At 40.4% G+C, this 21,832-nt stretch overlaps 1 protein-coding gene across 3 annotated transcripts in view; it reads left to right on the top strand.

The window, feature by feature from the left end:
- The window catches only part of Chd6 (chromodomain helicase DNA binding protein 6), a 159,166-nt gene that overhangs the window by 87,493 nt on the left and 49,841 nt on the right, over nt 1–21,832 (top strand). For all 3 annotated transcript variants that reach the window (XM_075962929.1, XM_075962931.1, XM_075962932.1), the window contains exons 15-18: nt 2,336–2,591; nt 3,826–4,036; nt 7,376–7,571; nt 20,547–20,711. In XM_075962929.1, coding sequence (XP_075819044.1) covers nt 2,336–2,591; nt 3,826–4,036; nt 7,376–7,571; nt 20,547–20,711 — 828 coding nt within the window. The remainder of the gene's footprint in view (nt 1–2,335; nt 2,592–3,825; nt 4,037–7,375; nt 7,572–20,546; nt 20,712–21,832) is intronic.

Below are 21,832 nucleotides of genomic sequence, written 5' to 3'. Positions count from 1 at the left end.
ATTGTTGTTAGAAGTCTCTACTAGGAATTAAAAAAATATGTCAGACAAGCTTAATGCTATAAGAGGAACAAATAGCAGAGTTGGGCATGTAAAAGGAAGGGTCATACCCATTAGGAGTCTGGAATGACAAAGGAGAGGATACGATATAAGAATCTTTTGAGAGTAGGTCCCCAATGGTGAAAAAGAGTGACTACATGGGAGGGAAAGCTCAGAATAATCAGAGCCATGAAATCATGTAGTAGTGACAGATGATCTGGTGGGCTGAAACAGGATGACCGAAGTACAAAGTAAAACCAGAAGAGTCATGGTTATGTTGTTGGAAGATCTTGAAATGGAGGTTGAAGAGCAAGACGGTAACAGAGGAGTCTTACAAGACTTTTTCTTAAAGAAAGCTAATTGATCTAGCAACGGTGCAAAAATGTGTTGGTGTAGAGAATTTGGGGACCAGAAAAGTTTAAGACTGCCACTAACTGATGTGAATACACTGTGGTTCCAATCTGTTGCTTTTACTTGTCATGCACTTCAGACTTTGGAAACAGTGAAAAAAATCACATCTAATTCTCCTCCTCTGCATTCAATATCTGTTGATTCTTCAACAGCCAGCTCCAACCCACTCTCCATTTTTGGACCATTGGAAATGCATCCTCTTCTCCCATTGCACTTAATTTGTGGTATGCATTTTTTCTTCTTCCTAGACAATGATCTCCTTGAGGACAAGGCCCACATCTTCTTCAAAGTTGTGTTTGTTGTATTGACCAGCAAAGTGTCTGGCATATAGTATACTCTAAATGATTCAGGTATGAACCAAGTGAAGGGCAAAAGCTGAACCCAGCATGTGGCAGATTGACATTTGTCCCTACCTTTAACAATTAGCTAGTACTGTTTTTCTCTTTAGGCTCTTACATAGTAACTCTTTACCCATTGGGGGAACAACATTCCTAAATTCCTTTGGATAGTAAAATTAAGGTCTAAAAACAGTTAGGTTTAAAGTTGATATTAGAAAAAAAAATTAGCTGTCTGGTTTATTTTGTATTTTTAATTATATTTTTTTAATTGACACAAAAATTGTATATGCGTTTTATACCATAGATTTTGAAATATGTACACATAGAAATAGCTGAATCAAACTACTTAATTTATGCATTACATTATCATCTTACATTTTGTGGTGAAAATACTCAAAATCCACTCTCACAGCAGTCCTCAAGAATACATTGTTATTAATTATAGTTGCCATGTTATACAATAGCTCTCTTCACTTTGTTCTATCTAACTAAAATTGTATGACCTTTGACCAACATCTCCCAAGCCCACTCTCTGGTAATCTTCATTCGACTTATTTTATAAAGAAGAAATGTTTTATTTTAAAACACAGTACATATAAGTTCTCAGAAATGTCTATTTCCAACATAAACCATGTTCTTCATCGTCTAAGACCTATTTCAGTAAGTATCTCTCCTCACCTGACCCTCAGGTTGTGCTGTGTTTCTTCAGGGAGCAGTGCTGCAGCAGACCCTGCCCCTTGTAGAAACAGTGGACAGCCAGCCCTTCTTGACTTTGGAACTTAATTTCTTTTGTGCTCTCATGTCCTTTTTTTGTTTTCTCATAGGGTTGATCTTACTGGTGTCACACTTGAGCTGTATGTGGGTTAATTCGGGTGTTTGACCTTGAATCAACTACACTGTCACTGTCTTCCTGGAAGAGGGAATGGGTTACCTTGTTCTACAGTCTAGTGAATGGGGTCTTTGTGTAGGTGTGGTCTCTTAGACACGTAGCCAAATTTTAGCAAAGAACACTGCCAGACTTGAAATGGACCAAATATGACAGCTCCCACGATGTTACCATACAGCATTAATTCTTCACACACTCCTACTTCTAAACACAAATACTTCTGCTATTATTTGAAAGGCATAGGATAACTCCATTTCAAACTGCCTCTAGTTCTTAACTTTGTCCTTTTCAGCATCTCTGTCTTTCTTCTTAATGTATCACTTGTACTTTCTAACAAGACAAAGTATTCTTGGTGTAATTTCCGTGCATGTGTGTGTAGGAAAAAGAGCAAGAAAGCTTTGTTTCTTCCATCCTAGAGAATAGGTGTTGTCTTCCTTTTCCCTTTTTATTTTGTTAAAAGGTTGCCACAGAGATTCTTGATATATGTTGAATTGAAACCAGATCCCCTTTTCTTCCAGATATTATTGTAAGCTCCCCTTTTCATGTGATTTTTATGACCTCAATACTATGATGACATTGAAGAGATTATAGTGAATCTTGAAATATCTTATTGATCATTTAGTCCAAACTGGGGCAAATAAATGGCTATCCTTTTTCTAAACAGGTAAAGAAATTGCAGTCTATCTTAAAACCAATGATGCTTCGGCGCCTGAAAGATGATGTGGAAAAGAACCTTGCTCCCAAGCAAGAAACCATCATCGAAGTAGAACTGACCAATATCCAGAAAAAGTATTACCGTGCCATCCTGGAGAAAAACTTTTCCTTCCTGACCAAAGGCGCAAATCAGCACAACATGCCCAATCTTATCAATACTATGATGGAACTAAGAAAATGCTGCAACCACCCTTACCTGATCAATGGTGAGTCAGGGCAATAGGGAGCAGTAACTCAGGACAGGCATGGGCATCTGCTGAAAGCCAGTGATGAGCAAAGGCCTTATGCTAAGTTTTCTTTATACACTGGCCTAGTGGTTTTTAACCTTCCTAATGCTGCAACCCTTTAATACAGTTCTTCATGCTACGGTGACCCCAACCATAAAACTATTTCATTTTTACTTCATAACTAATTTTGCTATTGTGAATTGAAATGTAAATATCTAATATGCAGAATATCTGATATGCAACCCCAAAAGAGTTGTGACCCACAGGTTGAGAACCACTGCACTAAAACTTAACATTTTTTCTTTTCAGTAAGTATGAAATAGAGGTATTTGAGAATGATGGATCTGCCTGAATAATGTAATAACTTCTACCAACTCTGCCTCTGCAGGGCTTCTGTAGACCTGCCTAGCAGAGAATGTGGCATTAACCATTTGTTGCCCTTATGACTCATAATCTCACCCAGACTCTCCATTTGAGAATAGAAATGTGTTACTCAGTTGAATGAATGATGGTGCAGCAATGAGATTAAATGTTCGTGTATAAGTTCGGTCATATTAGTCACTCTGACTAATTGGAGAAGGTGTGGCAGTCAACCTCAATTGTCTTCTTCAGTCACTCTGCACCTTATTTTTGAGACAGGGTCTTTCATTGAACCACGAGTTCACCAATTCAACTAGACTGGCTATCTAGGAAGCCCAAGTAGTCTCCTTTCTCTGCCTCCTGCCCTATTCTGGGGTTGCAGGCATCTGCTACCATACCCATATTTTCATGTGGCACTGAGGATTGAACTCAGGTCTTGCCAACTGAGCCATCTCTGTAGGCCCAGGGTTTGGATGTTTTGCTTTGGTTTTAGAGGTTTAGAAAGATGGTGAAACTGTTTGAGGAACCCTAGTAGTGGTGGGACTTGGATCCCTTTCTTGCTAATCTTGCAGTAACAAAGTTATGAAAGTCTTCTGCCAACTCTGGATGATTTTCTCTGCTTGAGTAAGTTGGGTTAGAACTTGACATCCCAAACTCTGAATTTCCTAGAGGGAGTTCTCAGTAAAGTAAGGTGACTTTACTTTACCCTGCAAACTGACTGCTAAGGGTACAGACCCCGAATCTGACTGCTGGTCCAGTAGTTAGGATTTCCTTTATTTCCCCAGAATCTATAAAACAAAGAACAGCTTTTAATTACATTTTATTCAAGAATATTTTGCTCATTCTTTTCCAGGGGCAGAGGAAAAGATTCTGGAAGATTTCCGGAAAGCCCACAGCTCTGAGGCCTCTGACTTCCAGCTGCAGGCCATGATCCAGGCAGCCGGGAAGCTGGTGCTGATCGACAAGCTGCTCCCCAAACTGATCGCAGGTGGCCACAAAGTGCTCATCTTCTCTCAGATGGTGCGCTGTCTCGATATCCTGGAAGATTATCTCATCCAGAGGAGGTGAGGCTGTCCTTCCTCAGCACTCTAACCCAGCACTGGAGGCTTAAACATCGACAACAACAAACGTCACTGTCAGCGAAAAGGAATGCCTTTTAAAGATTGACCAAGTCCATTGTTAATCTTAGGACCAGATAGTCTCAAGTTTAACTGTCTGGAATAAATTCATAAGTCATAGCTTTCATAATGTGGAGTTACTGTTTTGCTTAAGAAAAATCCCACACTTGTTTATCTTTGCTTCCGTTGGAAGAAATAGAATTGCAGTAGCATTAAGCATGATGTAGGGACATTCTTACTGTCTAGTATGGTAGATGTGCATCATTGAAGGCATTATATCCTTAAGTTTCTAAAGTACTTGAGCCAACAACTCAGAAAGAATTGTCCACTCAGTGGCTCTCTGAGGCTTTGTGACACTGACTATGGCACCCTGCTTTTTACTCCTGGCTTCTGTGCTTGTGCAAGTGAGAAGTCCGGCATTGTGGATTGTTTAGATCCTGTGCAGGAACTGCACTGGTCTCCTCTCACTGTCTTCGACTCTGTCACTGTGATATACGGGTGATCTAAAGATGGTGATTGGAGTTAGTAGCATTAACACTACATGTCTTCTCAAGTAGTTAAATTGGAGTAGGTCTCAGTTGTCTTAGCACATGTTCCTATCTTTGAAGATTCTGTTTGTCATTATAAATTACATCACTTCACAGAAAGAATACTGAAGGAAATGGCAGATTTAACTGTGGATATGCTAAGTTTTAATATTGTGTAGATAGTTCTTCAAAATTAGATTAGATAATAAGGAAAGTCCTCTGAGCACCATGGTAGAAATTTACATGAAAGAATTATTGAGACCTACCATTCTCTTCTTGGAGAAAGCTAATGGGTCTAAACCTTCTGTTGAAACCTGTTATAGATACCAAGTGAACAGAACAGCACAGCTGCTGGTGTTCCATGACTAATTCTGATTATTTCTTACTGAATTTTACACAAAAATGTTACATGCTTATGAAGGGTTATAAATATGAGCACTCTCACTCTGTGTGTGTGTGTGTGTGTGTGTGTGTGTGTGTGTGTGTGTGTGTGTGTGTGTGTGTTCCAACTGCTCATTGCTAGCAGACAAGAAAATTGTTCATTTCCCTTCAGGTTTTCTGAGGTCAACAACTCTTGTGCCAAAAACATGTCATCTCCACCCCCATCCAGTCCCTTAGAGGTTTATCCAGAGTGCCACCTGCTTCTTGTTGACATACGAGTTTCTCAGAATTACAGCTTGATGAGCCCCATTAATTCCTAGGGATCTTATTCAAAATACAGTTGTCACAGAGGGTTAATTACTGAAGTTTAGTGTGAGAAATTTTCTGGTATCGCTTTCTTCATTCGAACTTATTAGCCTTCCAGGTTTTCTTTGTTCTTGAGTGTCTTTACTGCTCCAGCTGTCAGTTTGGTTTTGTCCTCATTGAATTTCATGCCAGATTCATACAGAAGTGGGGGCAGAGCCAGAAGATCTGGCTCAGAAATAAAGGGAGAGTTGAGAGTGATTTAAGACTTCATATAAATCCATTTTTAGTTGTTTGTTCTTTGAGAGCACTCCCTCAAAACTAAACAAGTGATAGATTGAGGATCGTCTCTGCCATTCTGCACACATACCGTTTTGTTTTTTTGTTTTGTTTTTTTTGTTTGGTTTTTTTGTTTTTGTTTTAAAAAAAAAAAACTATTGTTACGGTATAGCTGCCAAAATGCTTTCTGCTTTATGGACACAACCCATCCTTGCCATGCCTCCCCAGGTGATGTCCTAGCTTTGTCATCCCTATTTGTTGATTTTGTCCTTCCGGAATGCTGTTTTAAAGGACTTGGTCTTTCTTTAAAAACAGTTTTTCAGGTTTATTTATTTTTATGTATATGGACATTTTACCTACAAGCATGTCTGTGTGCTGTGTGCATGTCTGATACCCAAGGATGACAGAAGATGATGTCAGATACAACGGAACTGGAGTTATATAGATGGTTGTGAACCACCATGTAGCTGCTGGGACTCAAACCCAGGTCCTCTGCATGAGCAGCCAGTACTCAAAGCACTGAGCCCCCAGGCTCAGTCTTTTTCTCAGAATGTTCTTTTTTTTAAAAAAAAAAATTATTTATTTGTTATGTATACAATATTCTGTCTGTGTGTATGACCGCAGGCCAGAAGAGGGCACCAGAGCTCATAGAAGGCTGTGAGCCACCATGTGGTTGCTGGGAATTGAACTCAGGACCTCTGGAAGAGCAGCCAATGCTCTTAACCGCTGAGCGGTCTCTCCAGCTCCCTTGTTGTTTTCTTATTCTTTTGGCTCTTTGCTCTTTTAGGGACCCCAGCCACCCAACTCCTAAATAAATACATGGATGCTTATTTTTACTTATAAAAGTCTGACCTTAGCTCACTTTGTTTCTTGCCAGCTTTCCTTAACTTAAATTAGCCCATCTACCTTTTGCCTTTGGGCTTTTACCTTTTCTTACTTCTGTGTATCTTACTTTAACTCTTAATTCCATGGCTGGCTGTATGGCTAGGCGGCTGGCCCCTGGTGTCCTCCTCTGCTTGTTCTATCTTACTCCTCTTTCTTTTTTTCAGATTTCTCCTCCTTATTTATCCTCTCTGCCTGTCAGCTCCGCCTATCCTTTCTCCTACCTCACTATTGGCCATTCAGCTCTTTATTAGACCATTGGGTGTTTTAGACGATAAAGAGTCACAACTGCACAGAGTTAGACAAATGCAGCACAAACAGAAGTCACACACCTTAAAATCATTTTGTACAGCATTCTTATCCCTAGCGCATCTTAGAAACCCTTCCTATGATTTGACTCTACTCATGAAGGTTTTGCTCTGTGCATCTAACATTTTGAAAAACTGACAAGGTGGAAATGGCCATTTCATAGTCCAGGTCTGCCAGTACAGGCTCCTTACCACCTCCAATTACTCTGAGCCACTGGAAACTGAAGTGAACTCTGAGCCCAGATACGAGCACTGCTGAATCTGCTTTTTTGCCAGGAAAATTGTAGAATGAGATTCTCTGCAGTATAAACTGGGAAATTTGTGAGAATAAGTTATTTAGACAACTTACTGGGGATCAGTACTTTGTGATTTTTAACTCTTGTAGTCATCCTGGCTTTTTTAATTGTTTCACAGGGGAGAGATTTTTTTGATGCTATTTTAATCTGCTATACTTCTTCTGTAGGGGGTGGGATTTCTTTGAAGCTGTTGTCATTTGGTCTAAATTGAGAAGGGGAGGATTGGGACCATTGGTCATTTGCTTTCTGATTGTTTGTTCTTTGAACCATGATTAACACCTGGGCTTTTATTCATTTGGGTCCCCTCAGATACACCTATGAGCGGATTGATGGGCGAGTACGGGGGAACCTGCGCCAGGCAGCCATCGACCGGTTCTGTAAGCCAGACTCAGACCGCTTTGTTTTTCTTCTGTGCACCAGAGCAGGAGGCCTAGGGATCAATCTCACAGCTGCTGATACCTGCATCATATTTGATTCTGACTGGAACCCACAAAATGACTTGCAGGTAACCATTAGGATGATTGCTCTTTGTGTTAGCTGCCCTGACTTCCAGGATGTCATGACAGATGTGGCTTAGTTATAGATTGTCTGCTGTGCTTCATGCAGTGGTATCAGCGTTTAGGGCTTTGGCCAGGAGAAGAAACTAGATGAAAAGTAGGTGTTAACCCATCCCACTAATCACCCTGGCTTCAAAGGAAGCTGGTGATTATAAATAAAATCTATTGGCAGTTCTTTGTGCTGATGAAGGGATGTTAGAATCAAAGACAGGTTGCTAAGTATGGTAAATAGTTTTTAAAGAAGTAACATATACTCAACATTAAGGTTAAAAGGCAAAAGCTAGTATTTGATCTATCAAGAACCTAATTTGAAGTTAGGGATATTTGTTATTTCCCCAGAAGGCCCCTGAGCGTAGTTCGCCTGGGGAACTAAATTTCCCAGGAGCCTCTAGCGATCCATGCAAAGCCTGCGCAGGCGCAGAATGTGGCGTTTGACGCACGAGCATGGAGGACCCTTTAAAAGCTGGACCGCCGTCCATTAGTCCTCTTTTCCCTTCGCTCCCTTTACCTGTACGCACGCTGCAATAAACCTCGCGCCACATGGGTTTTGTTGTGTCTTGCATCCTCCTTTTCGCCACCGAGAAGGAGAAGAAGAACATTTGAAGAAGAACAATATGGGTCAGTGGGAGAACACTTGCCTAGCATATACAAATCCCTGCAGCTAATCTTTTTAAATAAAGACTTAAAAAGTTAGAAAAGTATTACCTTGATGCCTGCCATCTATTTATTTAATAATTTTGTTTGAATACAGCACATTCCCATGTATATTTTGGTCACCTTCATTTTGCAGTGGTGGCTGTAAATAGGTTGGCAACAGAAACCACCAAAGCCACAAAGTATTTAGCATCAGGCACTTGGCCAATCTTCACAAACCCTAGACAGATTGCTTCATGAGCCCTTGGCAGCTATGAAGCTCTGGACTCCTTTGCAATGCTTACTCAACATTAAATTGCTTGTAGGGCAAAATGTCGACGAGAACAATAGTATGAGAAACCAAACATGAGTGGCCAGTTTAGACATTCCTACAGGAATTTTTAGAAAGCAGATTGGAAGCATTAAGGCCAGAGACAAAAGTTTTGGAATAAACTTACCTCTCCTAATGGAGTGTAATCATTAACCATTGAATAGGTAAAACACCAAGAAAAGCAAAAAGTGGGAATGCCAAATCTACAGAGAGGTAAAATCATCCAAGATGATTGACTTACATGTGTAGCAACCAAAGGAAGTGGGTTGAACGGTCCAGAATTAGATCTGAGAAGAGAGGAGGAGATACTTTGTAATGGCTGTTTTTAATATGGACTGCTGGAAAATTGGGAAAAGATAAAAAATAATCATGAAGTCTGCACTGAAATTAGAGAGTTTGACGTTTTTCCATGTGTTTTTAGTGTGTGAGATTCCTCTAACACTCAGCTTAAATGAAGTGACCAAGAAGACCAACACTATAGATGGTCAAGGTGCAGCCTGTATGCTCAAACATCACAAAAACATAATGAATGAGGGAGTCAGCACAATAATGATAGCCCAGGTCAGGGTTTGATTTTGACTCTTGCTCTTCCAGTCTAGCTTTTAAGAGTTCATAATTTGGTAGGGATTTCTTTTTTCCCTTTTTAACGTGTCATCAAACTTTATCTAAAAAAGAAGAAAAACCGAGCAGTGATGGTGTACGCCTTTAATCCCCAGCACTCTGGAGGCAGAGGCAGGTAGATCTCTGTGAGTTCAAGGCCTGCATGGTCTACAAGAGCTAGTTCCAGGACAGCTAGTACTGTTACACAGAGAAACCCTGTCTCGAAAAATCAAAAGAAAAAGAAAAAAAAGAAAGATATTGGGTACGTTAAAGGCAAGGAATTGGATAAATGATTATTGGGAGTGATTGATAAATTTGTAAAGGTGATAATGATATTTATAGGGACGGTTCAAGTTTTAAGTCTCTGAGTCTAGAGATGAAACAAAGTTCTGCATGCTTGATGGACTGGAGTCTACCTACAGAACAGTGCAATCTCCATATGCACAAATATACTTTCATTCTTCATAATGTTTGCCCTTATACATGGAGTATATACAGAGTAGGGGAGAATCTGGAGCCTTGACCTTCAGACCTCCTTGTGATTGCCAAGACTGCAACTAAATCACCTGTGAAGGTGGGTAAAATAAGAGATCCTAGCACTACTGAAAAACTACTAGACTTCCCCAAGTGCTATTATTATTCCGTGTGTTTTGCTTATGTAAACACATTAATATCTTTAATAAATAAATCATCAACAATTCTTTGAGGTTATTGCCCTTGGGAACTAGATTTAGTCATAAGCATTTATCTAGGAATGGGTTGAGGAAATACCACCTATACTGCCTGATATAAATATCAAACTATGGGAAATAGAGCCCATTTTGAAGCAGGTTTTACCCTCTGTCATAGTGAAATTTTAGCAGAGCTCCAGAGTTCACTGTGTTCTCAATCGATATGGCAATATCTGGACCAGTCCAAAGTTGTTTCTAATCAGGACACACCAAGAAGGGATAATTTCTTAACTGATTCCAAATGGAGCCCTGTAGGACCTTGAAAGTAAAGCAAGCGTGAGTCTGAACTAGGCAAATTTGCTAATGAAACAGATATAAGATGATCATCTCAAAGAGTGTCTTTTGACTCAAGTTTCAGAGGTTACAGCCCATGATCATTTAACCCTGTTGCCTTCAGACCTGCAACAGGACAGCACACCATGGTGCCAGGCTCCTGGGAGAGCAGCCTTTTCAACTCGTGGTAGCTAGGAAGCAGAGAGTCAGTAGCTGGTTCCAATATCCCCTTCAAGGACATCTCCACCCTGACCTAATCTTCCCCTGCTAGGACCCATTTCTCATCATTTTCTGTAGTGCTAAGCACATCTTTAAGGCAGGTCTCTGGACATATCAGCTTCTGTGGCTGGAGAATAGACCTCCAGTCTCTGGAAAATCAGCTTAGCATCAAAAATTAATCCTGTTTCCTTTAGGCTTTTCATTGTTACTGTGCATCCATTCTGCCCTCTGATTGTTTTCTGGAGAGGGAGAGGTGATTTGGCTTTGGTTTGTGAGACAAAAGTCTTACTACATAACCTAGGTTGGCATGGAGCCCAGATCTTCTTGTTCCTCCTTTCAAGTCCTATGCTGCTGTGCCTGGCTAGGGATATTTTTTAATTTAGATCTTCATAAGACATTGTTATTGAATATCATCTGTTATTTCCTTTATCTGTTTTGAAGTCTGATTTGTCCAGTAAATCATATCCTGCTCCCATTCCCTGATTGGGGTCAGTTCAGAAATAGACATAAGTGAACAATAAAGGATCAGAACATTGACTTTCAAAAGTCTGAAGATACTGACAGAACTTGGCTCAGTGACTCCTACACATGCACATCCTCATGTCTTGGCTAAACTTGCCCACCCAACTCGATTGACAGCCATCTATAGAGTGGAAGATGCCATGTAAGCCTGCTAGTGGCAGAGACGAAGTCAGTATTCAGAGATGGGTGCTCTTCCAGTACTGCAGTAAGCAGGCCGTGGGTACAGAATCCCAGAGCCTTAGGAGAAAATGGCAGTGCATCGACATAATACCCAAGACTGGAAGGTGGAAATTCAGCAGTGTGCTCAAAGTGGTTGAATTAGTTATGAGTTTGTGAATTGGGACTGTGAGTTGTTTTTTAACCTGTGATTGTACATGCATTAAGGAGCAAGTATAATTTAAAGTGATAAGGAAAACACACTTTTAAAATGTAATAGGGGGAGAAGAGTGGGAGGAGGGGGAGGGAAATGGGAGGCTGGGAGGAGGTGGAAATTTGTTTTTTTTTTTCTTTTCTTTATTCTCCTTTTGTCAATAAAAAAAATTTAAAAAAAATGTAATAGAAGTGCTAACTCAGAAGAGAATATGGGCAAAAGGAAAAGATAGCTTTGCGTTTGGGTTTTTATTGGGAATTTTTAAGTTGTTTTGAGACAGGGTCTCACTCTGTACCCCACTAGCATCAAACTCAAAATCCTGCCTCGGCTAGCTGAGTACTAGAATTGTAGGTATGAGCTACCATACTGAACTGGTTTTTGTTTGTTTTGTTTTTTTTTTGTGACATCCATTTCATTTTTACACAATGGTAAAAGGCATAATGTAAGGTTTTTCCGACCTCTATACTTGAGATTGACAATAGTAAATGAGGGCAGAATGAGTTTATAACTTGACACTGCTAAGTGACTGAGCTGTACCCTTTTGTTTGCATGGAAAGCACTGAGATCTGTGGCTGTTTTATTTTCCTAAAGCATTGCATCCGGCCTGTGTTCACCTCAGATGGCTCAAAAAGCAAAGAACAAATTGTGAATCTACAAAACATGCAGAACATCAGAGCTCTGTGGTTTTTCCCAGGTGTGAAAGATATAACTGTGTCCCACTCCCGAGGTCCTACTCTGTACCTTGTGAAGCAGCTCATTTGGGCCCCACTGCAATTGCTGTCCTCTTCTGAATGTTTCTCCCTTTCTTTCTTTTGTATGTGAAAGTTCTGATTAGGAAAAATAATACTTTGAGATTTGATCATATAATGACAGACAAGTCAGTTTCTCTCTCTCTCTCTCTCTTATTATTATGGGTGTTTGCCTGTGAATGACAAGTCTCTTAAATACGACAAGATCTGCTTATCCTGTGCCATTTCAGGTAAATGGTCTTGGTAGAGAGAGCATTGTGTTTGTCTGCTGATACCATTTTGCTGCTTGTTTTTCTTAGTTAACTAGCAGCCCAGAGGTGAGGAGTCTGAGACAATCTTCATTGTGGTCAGAGACCCATGATCCTGCTTGCTTTTTGTCCTACAAACCTCCATGTGTGTGATTAAAATCTTGGTCTTAGCCTGAGGCAGGAAAAAGAAGGCAGTCAAGTGTGATGTATTTGTATAGGCTCACAGAATTCGTAGATGACTCTGTAGACTGCTCAATCTCCTAGTTGGATCGGACAACCCCGCCGTTGCTGGGAATATGTGTGTTTCTTCAGTTGAGCCCATTTCTGCCCTGTATATAAAATTGGGTTCTAGGCATGAGTAAGAAAGGAGATGTGTATGCTAGAAAAGCACGAGTGTGTCTGTCACACTCCTCTTCCAGACCTTCGTCTGGAATGCTTATTCAGCTTCCTTTTGTGGTTATTTTCAAGCCAGAAAAGCCAGGGGAAAAAAATAGTGTCAGTGCTTAGTGACCACTACAAGGCAGAGTTACTTACCGTCTAGGTCAGCAGTTCTCAAATGTCAGAAAATGCAAATATTTACATTACGATTCATAACGGTAGCAAAATTACAGCTATGAAGTAGCAATGAAGATAATTTTATGGTTGGGGTCACCACAACATGCGGAACTGTATTAAAGGATCACAGATTAGGAGGGTTGAGAACCACTGTGTCCTAAAAGCCATATTATTTACCTTAATCACTTTATTTTTAATTAAATTTCATTATTTTTATTTATTGGGGTGAAGGATGTACACCACAGCAGGAGTGTGCACCACAGTGAAGGCCAGATCCTATGGGATCCTGGAGGTCATCAGACATGGTGACAGATGCCTTTACCCACTGAGCCATCTTGTCAGCCCATTGATCACTGTCTTTATTTGCCAGAGTTAATCCACCAAATCTCCCAGTCTGATAGAACAAAGATTCGCTGTCCCTAAATATACTGACGCATGGAACAGCCAAAATCAACCAAGTCAGTTATCTATCATTAGAAACCTGAATAAACTATAGTAGACTTACCTTTGGGGCCTGGAGAGATGGCTCAGCTGTTAAGAGCACTGCCTGCTCTTCCAAAGGTCCTGAGTTCACTTTCTAGCAACCACATGGTGGCTCACAACTATCTGTAATGAGATCTTGTGCCCTCTTGAGGAAGAGACCTGGTCAGTTGTCCTCATCGATCTAGACCATGAAACTCAATATAGACAAGTTCAACATAACCGCCTATACGACCTACCCATGCATGCTTCAGCATTGCCAGGGCATAAATTCTATTTTTTCCCATGCTTAACTTTGAACAAAGAATGGGGAAATATCTCTGTAGACTGCTATGGAATCTATCTTGATATATTGTTGAATAAAAAAAATAAAAATGTGTGTATATGCTAGCATTTATTTATTTATTGGGGGAGTGCAAGAGGGTCTCACTGTGTTGACTTTGCCTGACCCAGAACTTAGTATATAGATTAGGCTGGTCTTAAATTCTAACATTTATTTTTAGTGGCCTATTAATGTTTGTCTCCCCTGTCCCTGATTAAAGAAAGGTAAAACTAAAACACAAAAAGCAGTTTGTGTAATTTTTGTTTAATTTATTTATTTATTAAAGAGTTCTGTCTCTTCCCCGCCACCGCCTCCCATTTCCCTCTCCCCCAATCAAGTCCCCCTCCCTCGTCAGCCCAAAGAGCAATCAGGGTTCCCTGCCCTGTGGGAAGGCCAAGGACCACCCACCTCTATCCAGGTCTAGTAAGGTGAGCATCCAAACTGCCTAGGCTCCCACAAAGCCAGTGCGTGCAGTAGGATCAGAAACCCACTGCCATTGTTCTTGACTTCTCAGCAGTCCTCATTGTATAATTTTTTAAATGATTACCTGTAGAGGGAGCTAGGAAACAGTATACGTGACAGAAGCCAGTTTTCCCAAATATGCCTTAAGTTTAGGACTTTAGAATCACTTTAAATATTTTCTATCATTATTGTACAGATTGGTTTTTGAGCTTTTAAAAAGTCTCAAAATGCTGAGTTTCGGTTTACTTTTCACGTAACTTCCTGTGGTGCTAACATCTGACAAACTGTAGTATAGTGAATTACTGGAACCAAGAGATTAACACAGATACAGCATTACTAATGAAGCCACAGGCTGTTTGTATTCCTTCAGTTTCCCATGAACGAGAAGCTTTTCCTGGTGCAGAATCACATTCCATCAGGAGTCGCGCCCCCTCAGCATCCTCCAGTGTGTGACAGCACCTTTGTCTTTCTTTACTTCCAGGACCATGACCGTAAAAGGTATTGACAAGCTTTTTAGAGTTTTTCCCTCGGTTTGTCGGTTTGTATTTGCCCAGTTTTTTCTTAGATGTAAGTTAAGCATTTTAAGCAAGAATATCATAGACATGATAGTGTCTTTATCACGTATCCTGTTGGAGCACGTGATATCATGTGTCCATTTGCTTGTGATGTGATTTGGACTTGATTCAGATGCTGTCTGCCAAACTTCTCAATTATAAAATAGTTTTTACTCTTTTAAATTAGTTGAGTATCTTATGAGTAGATATTTTAGGGTCTTACAAACACACTGATTCTCATACTAACTTCCATCAGCAAACTTGCCCTCAGTCAGAATTACCATAATGTTTGGCTAATGGTAACTGACATTTCTTTTCTGTTTTTTTGAGCGGGAATAATACTAGTTATATCCCATTTATTTAGCTAGGTATTCATGGCTATTCATGTTTTTTATTTTGCTGGTGATGGTTTGTTTTGTTTTATGTTTAGGTCTTGTTGCATTGGCCAAGCTGACCTACACCTCCTAGCCTCAGAGAATCCAGTCTCAGCCTCCTGAGTAGCTAGAACTCCACAAATGTCAATGCACCTGTCTATGTATCTTACAACCCACTGTTCTCACTGCTGCCTTCATACCATATATCCCACCATATCATCTGAGTGCTTTTTCTTGGACAAGATATTCTGTCTCATGTTGACATTTTTCCTAACAATGTCTTGGAATTGGCTATTTAGCCGTAGATACCTATTCTTTTTATTTGAGGAAAGTGTTTAGTGATCGAGGTCTGATGCCAAACATAATCTTGGCACTTGGGAGTTAGGGACAGAAAATTAGGAAAATTACATAGCAGGTTTGACACCAGCCTGGATTATGTAAGGCCTCTTTCAAATACGTAAATAAGTAAAAGCAGAAAGCTAGATCTGGCTACTGAATATAGCTCCTGCTAGAACCTCTGGGTCTACAGAACTAGGAAATAGATGTACATACACTAACACAAACACTCTTGACACATACACTATTTATTCTGTAGCTATCCATCCATAATCAGGCTTCTTTTTTTATTGATTTTATTGAGCTCTACATTTTTCTCTGCTCCCCTCCCTGTCCATCCCCTCCCCTTCAACCCTCTCCCATGATCCCCATGCTCCCAATTTACTCAGGAGATCTTGTCTTTTTCTACCTCCCATGTAGATTAGATCCATGTATGTCTCTCTTAGGGTCCTTATTATTGTCTAGGTTCTCAAGGATTGTTATTTTTAGGCTGATTTTTCTCTGCTTTGTGTTTAAAATACACTTATGAGTGAGTACATATGATAATTGTCTTTCTGGGTTTGGGTTACCTCACTCAATATGATGTTTTCTAGCTCCATCCATTTGCCTGCAAATTTTAAGATGCCGTTATTTTTTGTGCTGTGTAATACTCCATTGTGCAAATGTACCACATTTTCCTTATCTATTCTTACGTGGGGAGGCATCTAGGTTGTTTCTAGGTTCTGGCTATGACAAACAATGCTGTTATGAACATAGTTATCCTTGTGGTATGATTGAGCATCCTTTTGTTATCTACCCGAAAGTGGTATTGCTGGGTCTTGAGGAAGGTTGTTTCTTAATTTTCTGAGAAATCGCCACACTTATATCCAAAAGGGCTGTACCAGCTTGTACTCCCACCAGCAATGCAGAAGTATTCCCTTTACCCCACAACCTCTCTAACATAACTTGTCATCAGTGTTTTTGATCTTGGCAATTCTTACAGGTGTAAGATGGAATCTCGGAGTTGACCATGTCTTTTGCTCTTCAGAAGCTTTTCAGTTTCAGGAGGTCCCATATATTAATTGTTTCTCTCAGTATCTGTGCTACAGGGGTTATATTTAGGAAGTGGTCTCCCATAATCAGGCTTCTTAGCCCGGCCCGTTATGGGGCTCTTTGTAGCCTTCTTTCTCTGGCAAAGAGATCTCTCGGTCACATTGCAGTGGCAAACTTACTCACTCATGTCTAGCATAAAAATCAAATCTTCTCAGGATAGTATTTTTGATCAACATTTTGTTAAAAAATATGTTTTCTAAAAAAAGTAATTAATAAAGAACAGGTTATTTATAATGTTACAGTATATAAACAAAAATGTTATTTTCCAAAGTTTCTTGAGTTTAGTTCTATCCCATCGGGTTGGTTGATTTTTGTTTGTTACAGAGTCTCATGTACCCCAGGCTGCCCTTAGATTTCTTTTGGAGCAAAGCTTGACTTTGAACTCATAATCCTCCAGTTTCTCCTTCCCAAGAGCTGGGCTCTCATGTGTGTGGTGCCACACCCAGCTCAAAACCAAAATGAGGAATTGGGTCTCTCTGTGTATTAGATAGACAGCATAGCCTCAGCAAGGAATTCTCTGTATATATTTTATATACTTTTTTGAGTTGTTTTTGTTTTGTTTTGTTTTGTTTTTTTTGAGACAGGGTTTCTCTGTGGTTTTGGAGCCTGTCCTGGAACTAGCTCTTTTAGACCAGGCTGGTCTCGAACTCACAGAGATCCGCCTGCCTCTGCCTCCCGAGTGCTGGGATTAAAGGCGTGCGCCACCACCGCCCGGCTTTTTTGAGTTTTTATATACTTTTTATTTTCAATTCTGATAAACTTTTATCCAGATTTCATATCTAGGTTTGCATTTTGTCCTATTTATTATTTTTGCCCATTTTTCAGTTTTCTCTTTTTCTCTGAAACACACATTTCAATGAAGAATATGTTAGGGGCGTAGATCCTTTTACCTTTGAAACACCTGGGTCTCTATTCCATATGTACAAGGGCCTTCTCTTTTATAGCCATAGTGTAATTCTCAGAATCAGAAAATAAGAGCATTACTCTTTAATCACCTAGTCAATATTGAAATAATGTTTCATTTCTTTCCTGCTCTTTTATAACTTATCAGTCTCCCAGTCCAGGATCCAACCCAAGATTGACAATTACATTTACTCTTTAGCTTCCTTTAATCTGGATCATCTCAAGTTTCTCTTTTTCTTCAATTTTTTTACTGAGTGATAGCTGACTGTTCTGTAGAGTGCTTCTAATTTGGATTGTCTGCCTGCTCAGGAGTGAGTTCAGATTTGGAACCTCCCAGATTGATGCATCCTTCTCAGCCATCAGAAACGCAAAAGCATGGTCTTTATTTCTCTGGTCATGTTCACTTTGATCACTTTGGTTTCCCTACTCAGAAGTAGCTATTTCTCCCTTTGCAGTGTGTAAGTAATTTTAGAGCGATGCACTGGAACAGTTCTTTCCAGTTTTACCTGTGGTATTTATTAGCTCCTGTTGGTTATCTTTTTACCTGAGCCAGTTGTTGCTTGGTGCTTATACATTGCTGATACTCTTAACACCATGGCTTGATGTATGTTTGTTAGTTGACATACTGCTCCAGAGGTTTTTTTTTCTTTTTTTCTGATTTATTTATGTCAATGTGCACTCACGGGTTCTTTAATTCGGTGGGTTGTAATTCAATAGTTTCTTCATTTTGATGGTTAGATGATGTTACAATTGCAGTAGGAGTCACAAGGTGTGTGTGTGTTCTGATATTATCCTTATGCATACTGTGCATGCATTTTACTGCTGATTGCATCAGTAGCTCTTTTTAATTATTATTTTGAGTCAGGATCTTACTAAGTTGCCTAGGTTGGCCTTGAACTTTCAGTAGCTGGAATTACAGCCATGTGTAGCTGCCTGGCTCAAGTCTTATTTTTCTTACATGGAGTACAGTGTTGGTTTGGATTTGTCACACACACACACACACACACACACACACACACACCACTGAAATTAATTTCCCATTGAAAAATATGCTGTTTTCACTAGTTAGTGCTGTTGGTGTGTTGTAATAGTATTTTTCTGAGCATGTTAATAGACGGATGTGCATATTAGTCAGGGTTCGCTAAAGGAACAGAGTTAATAGAGTCAATATTAAGTAACACGGGAAGTTAACTTGCCAGTAGGAGTGAGCAAAAGCTCTCTTCCATTTCCTTTTATGTGGGATGCCCAGATTTAAGGTGGTCTTCCACCTCAGATGATCCAATTAAGAAAACATTTTACAAGCATGCCTAGCAGTTGGGTTTTAGTTAATTGTTGATGTAATCAAGTTGACAACCAATATTAGCCATCACAACATGAAACTGGTCTCTGTGTTTGATGGTCTTCTGCTGTTGTGCCATTTGAGCACTGCTAAACGACTCAGGTGTCATTTTCAGCCATAAGTTAGTAAAAGGGTCAAATTCTAACCAGATAAGCAGACTTAAGAATCTCTATTTTACTTAGACTCCTTCCTTTTTCCTGTCCCGCAGATAGCCTCCTTTAACCTCCTGGCATTTGAACCGTGAGTCCTACTGCTTACTGTTCTGTTCCAGATGCTGGGGGTCACAGTAAGACCATGAGACAGAAGCAGGACTCTGAAGCTGTCCTTTTCTGCCAGTCTTCACTCATTTGAGAGCCAGGGTACATCAGCACTGCTTGGGTTCACCTCTATCAAAGCAAGAAAGCACTCGGGTCTGCAGGAGTACCTGCAGCCTTCAGACGTGTGGCATGCACTGTCAGTGACATCCCTCCCTACTTGATTGTGGGAACAGACATTTCTTGTTGAAAAAAACAACAGGGTTTCTTTTTAAACAGTAGGTGAATTTAGTTTTATTCAGGAAATACCAAGAAGAACTGCGGAACATGTTAAAAGCAAGGGAACTGCTAAATACACAGCTCTTTGTGTTCCTTGAACATGTATGTGCAAACACGCACCCCCCTGACCATTGATTCATACTGATACCTCCATGCTAACACTACAGAGTCATTCTGTAGAGTCTTACCTCCATAGTCTGCTGGACAATGTTGAAAAAGCTCAGGCATCAATCTGCACAGGCCATATGACTACAGTGCAGTCAGACCTAACAACTGTATTGAAACATATGGTGTCATTGTGTTCCTTAGAGAACCAATAATAAAAACCTTATTAGTTACTTTAGAGGATGTTGTTTTAGAAATTGATTAAATAAAGAGAAAGAATCAAATGTTTAACTTTTCTTTAATAATTATATATTAGGGCAACCAAAATATTAATATAACCTCCAATAAAGAAATGGATGTGCACAGTAGTTTTCAAGTTCATACGAGGCAGGCAGATTAGCATGTGCATCTTAACGGAATTTGAAATCTCATCTGTGAGATGCCTGGCCAAAAGGTCACAAGGTATAACTCCAGTTTAGAGGAAATATAAGGGCAAAAATACTCACTCAGATATAGCACAAATATAGTAAGCAAGATGGGGAAACGGGACCAGCACATCCACTAACAGCTGAGTGGGAAGGCCAGAAGGCTGGTTGATAGAATTATTTTGTTTTGGAGGCCTATAGCTTAGAAGTAGAACACTGCCTGCCATGTGTTAGACCTTTGTTTAATCTCCATTGCAGTGGGGGACAGAGTTGTTTTTAGGCATAGCAGTGGTGAGGGGATGGATGTGTTTTACCTTTAGAAGTTCATATTAAAATATGTAAGGATGAGCCTTGCTGTTATGGAGAGTAGGAGTGTGGTAGAAGGAAACCAGACTGTCCACCAGGGTCTACTATGCTACGCTTTTCTCTGGCTTTGTCTGTGTTTGGGATTTTTTTGTAGTGAACTTTACAAACAGAAGAAAAGCAGTGCTGCTGCCTCTGAGGCATTTCCCAGGGGTGGAACAGCATCCCGAGGGTGAGCATCACCTCACTAGATGCCTGCAAACCACCATAGCAGGAGGGGAGACGGCTGCATCCTCCCCACTGCTTTGTATCACCACACATAGTCAGTGAAGCAGTCGGGAAGGAAATGGGTGACTCCAGACATGGCAGATGATACCACTCATCCCACAGGAGCCACTGTCACTGTGTCTGTGTGTGAATGTGAGTATCCATGGTTATAAAATGTGTATGAACCTTCTTCCCAGGCTCAGGCCCGGTGTCATCGGATAGGCCAGAGCAAAGCCGTGAAGGTGTATCGCCTAATCACTCGAAACTCTTATGAGCGAGAAATGTTTGACAAGGCCAGTCTGAAACTAGGCCTGGACAAAGCTATTCTTCAGGACATCAACAGAAAGGGCAGCACCAATGGGGTGAGTACATTGTACCCATGTTGAAGCATTGAGGAGCCTTTGACCCCAGAACCAGGCAGATGGCTCTGTGAATTCCAGACCAGTCAGGGATGAGCAGCAAGACTGTCTCAGAACAGCAAAAAAGAGCACTTTCTAGGATTTATTTATTTATTTCTAAAAGCTGTTTCTGGGTTCCTTTTTCACCATTTGAGTCAGTCCTCCACAGCATAGGTAGGTAGTAATCTCCTATAGCAGGAAATAATCTGGAGGCAGTTCCTGCATTTTCTGAATGGATAAAGGTAGTCTCTGGGAGCTGCTGTGTGGTAGTGGTAGGGATGTTCAACATGGCAGTAGCATTGCAATACATTTTAACCACACCCATCAGAACTGGTAGGTTTAACATTCTCTATTGTGTGTATATATATGAGCCAAAGGCCTAACATTTTTATGACGTATTTGTTGCCCTAACTTATACCCCAGACTTTGTGCTGCCTTTTTTTAAAGATTTATTTATTTTTATTTTATGTGTTTGAGTGCTTGCCTGCATGTATACATGTGTGCCGTGTGTGGACCTTGGTGGCTGCAGAGTCCAGGAAAGTGTAGTGATTTGGAGCGGCGGGCTGTGGCCTGGCTCCCACATAGCTAGCTTAGCCACGGAAATAATAACACGGAAACTGTATTCTTTTAAACACTGCCTGGCCCATTATATCTAGCCTCTTCTTGGCTAACTCTCATATCTTGCTTAACCCATTTCTAATAATCTGTGTAGCACCACGAGGTGGTGGCTTACCAGGAAAGATTCTAGCCTATGTCCTTCTCGGGTTGGAGAATCATGGCTTCTTCCTCCCAACGTTCTGTTCTGTTTACTTCGCCTACCTAATTTTCTGTCCTATCAAAGGGCCAAGGCAGTTTCTTTATTAACCAATGAAAGTAACACATAGACAGATGACCCTCCTCCATCAGGAAAGAGTGTCCCATCTCCTACAATTGGAGTTACAAATAGTTGTAATCTGTCATTTGGGTGTTGGGAGCCAAGCCTCTGCAACAGCAGCAAGTGCTCTTGACGAAAGAGACGTCTCTCCAAACTGCTTTGAGCTTCTTGATGATGTAATGAAGTCAGTGTTAACTGTGTCCCCATGATC

Source organism: Microtus pennsylvanicus, chromosome 2, assembly GCF_037038515.1.
Source record: "Microtus pennsylvanicus isolate mMicPen1 chromosome 2, mMicPen1.hap1, whole genome shotgun sequence".
NCBI classification, from domain to species: domain Eukaryota; kingdom Metazoa; phylum Chordata; class Mammalia; order Rodentia; family Cricetidae; genus Microtus; species Microtus pennsylvanicus.
Note: the sequence above shows the minus strand (reverse complement) of the source record. Positions and strands in the feature narration are given on the sequence as shown.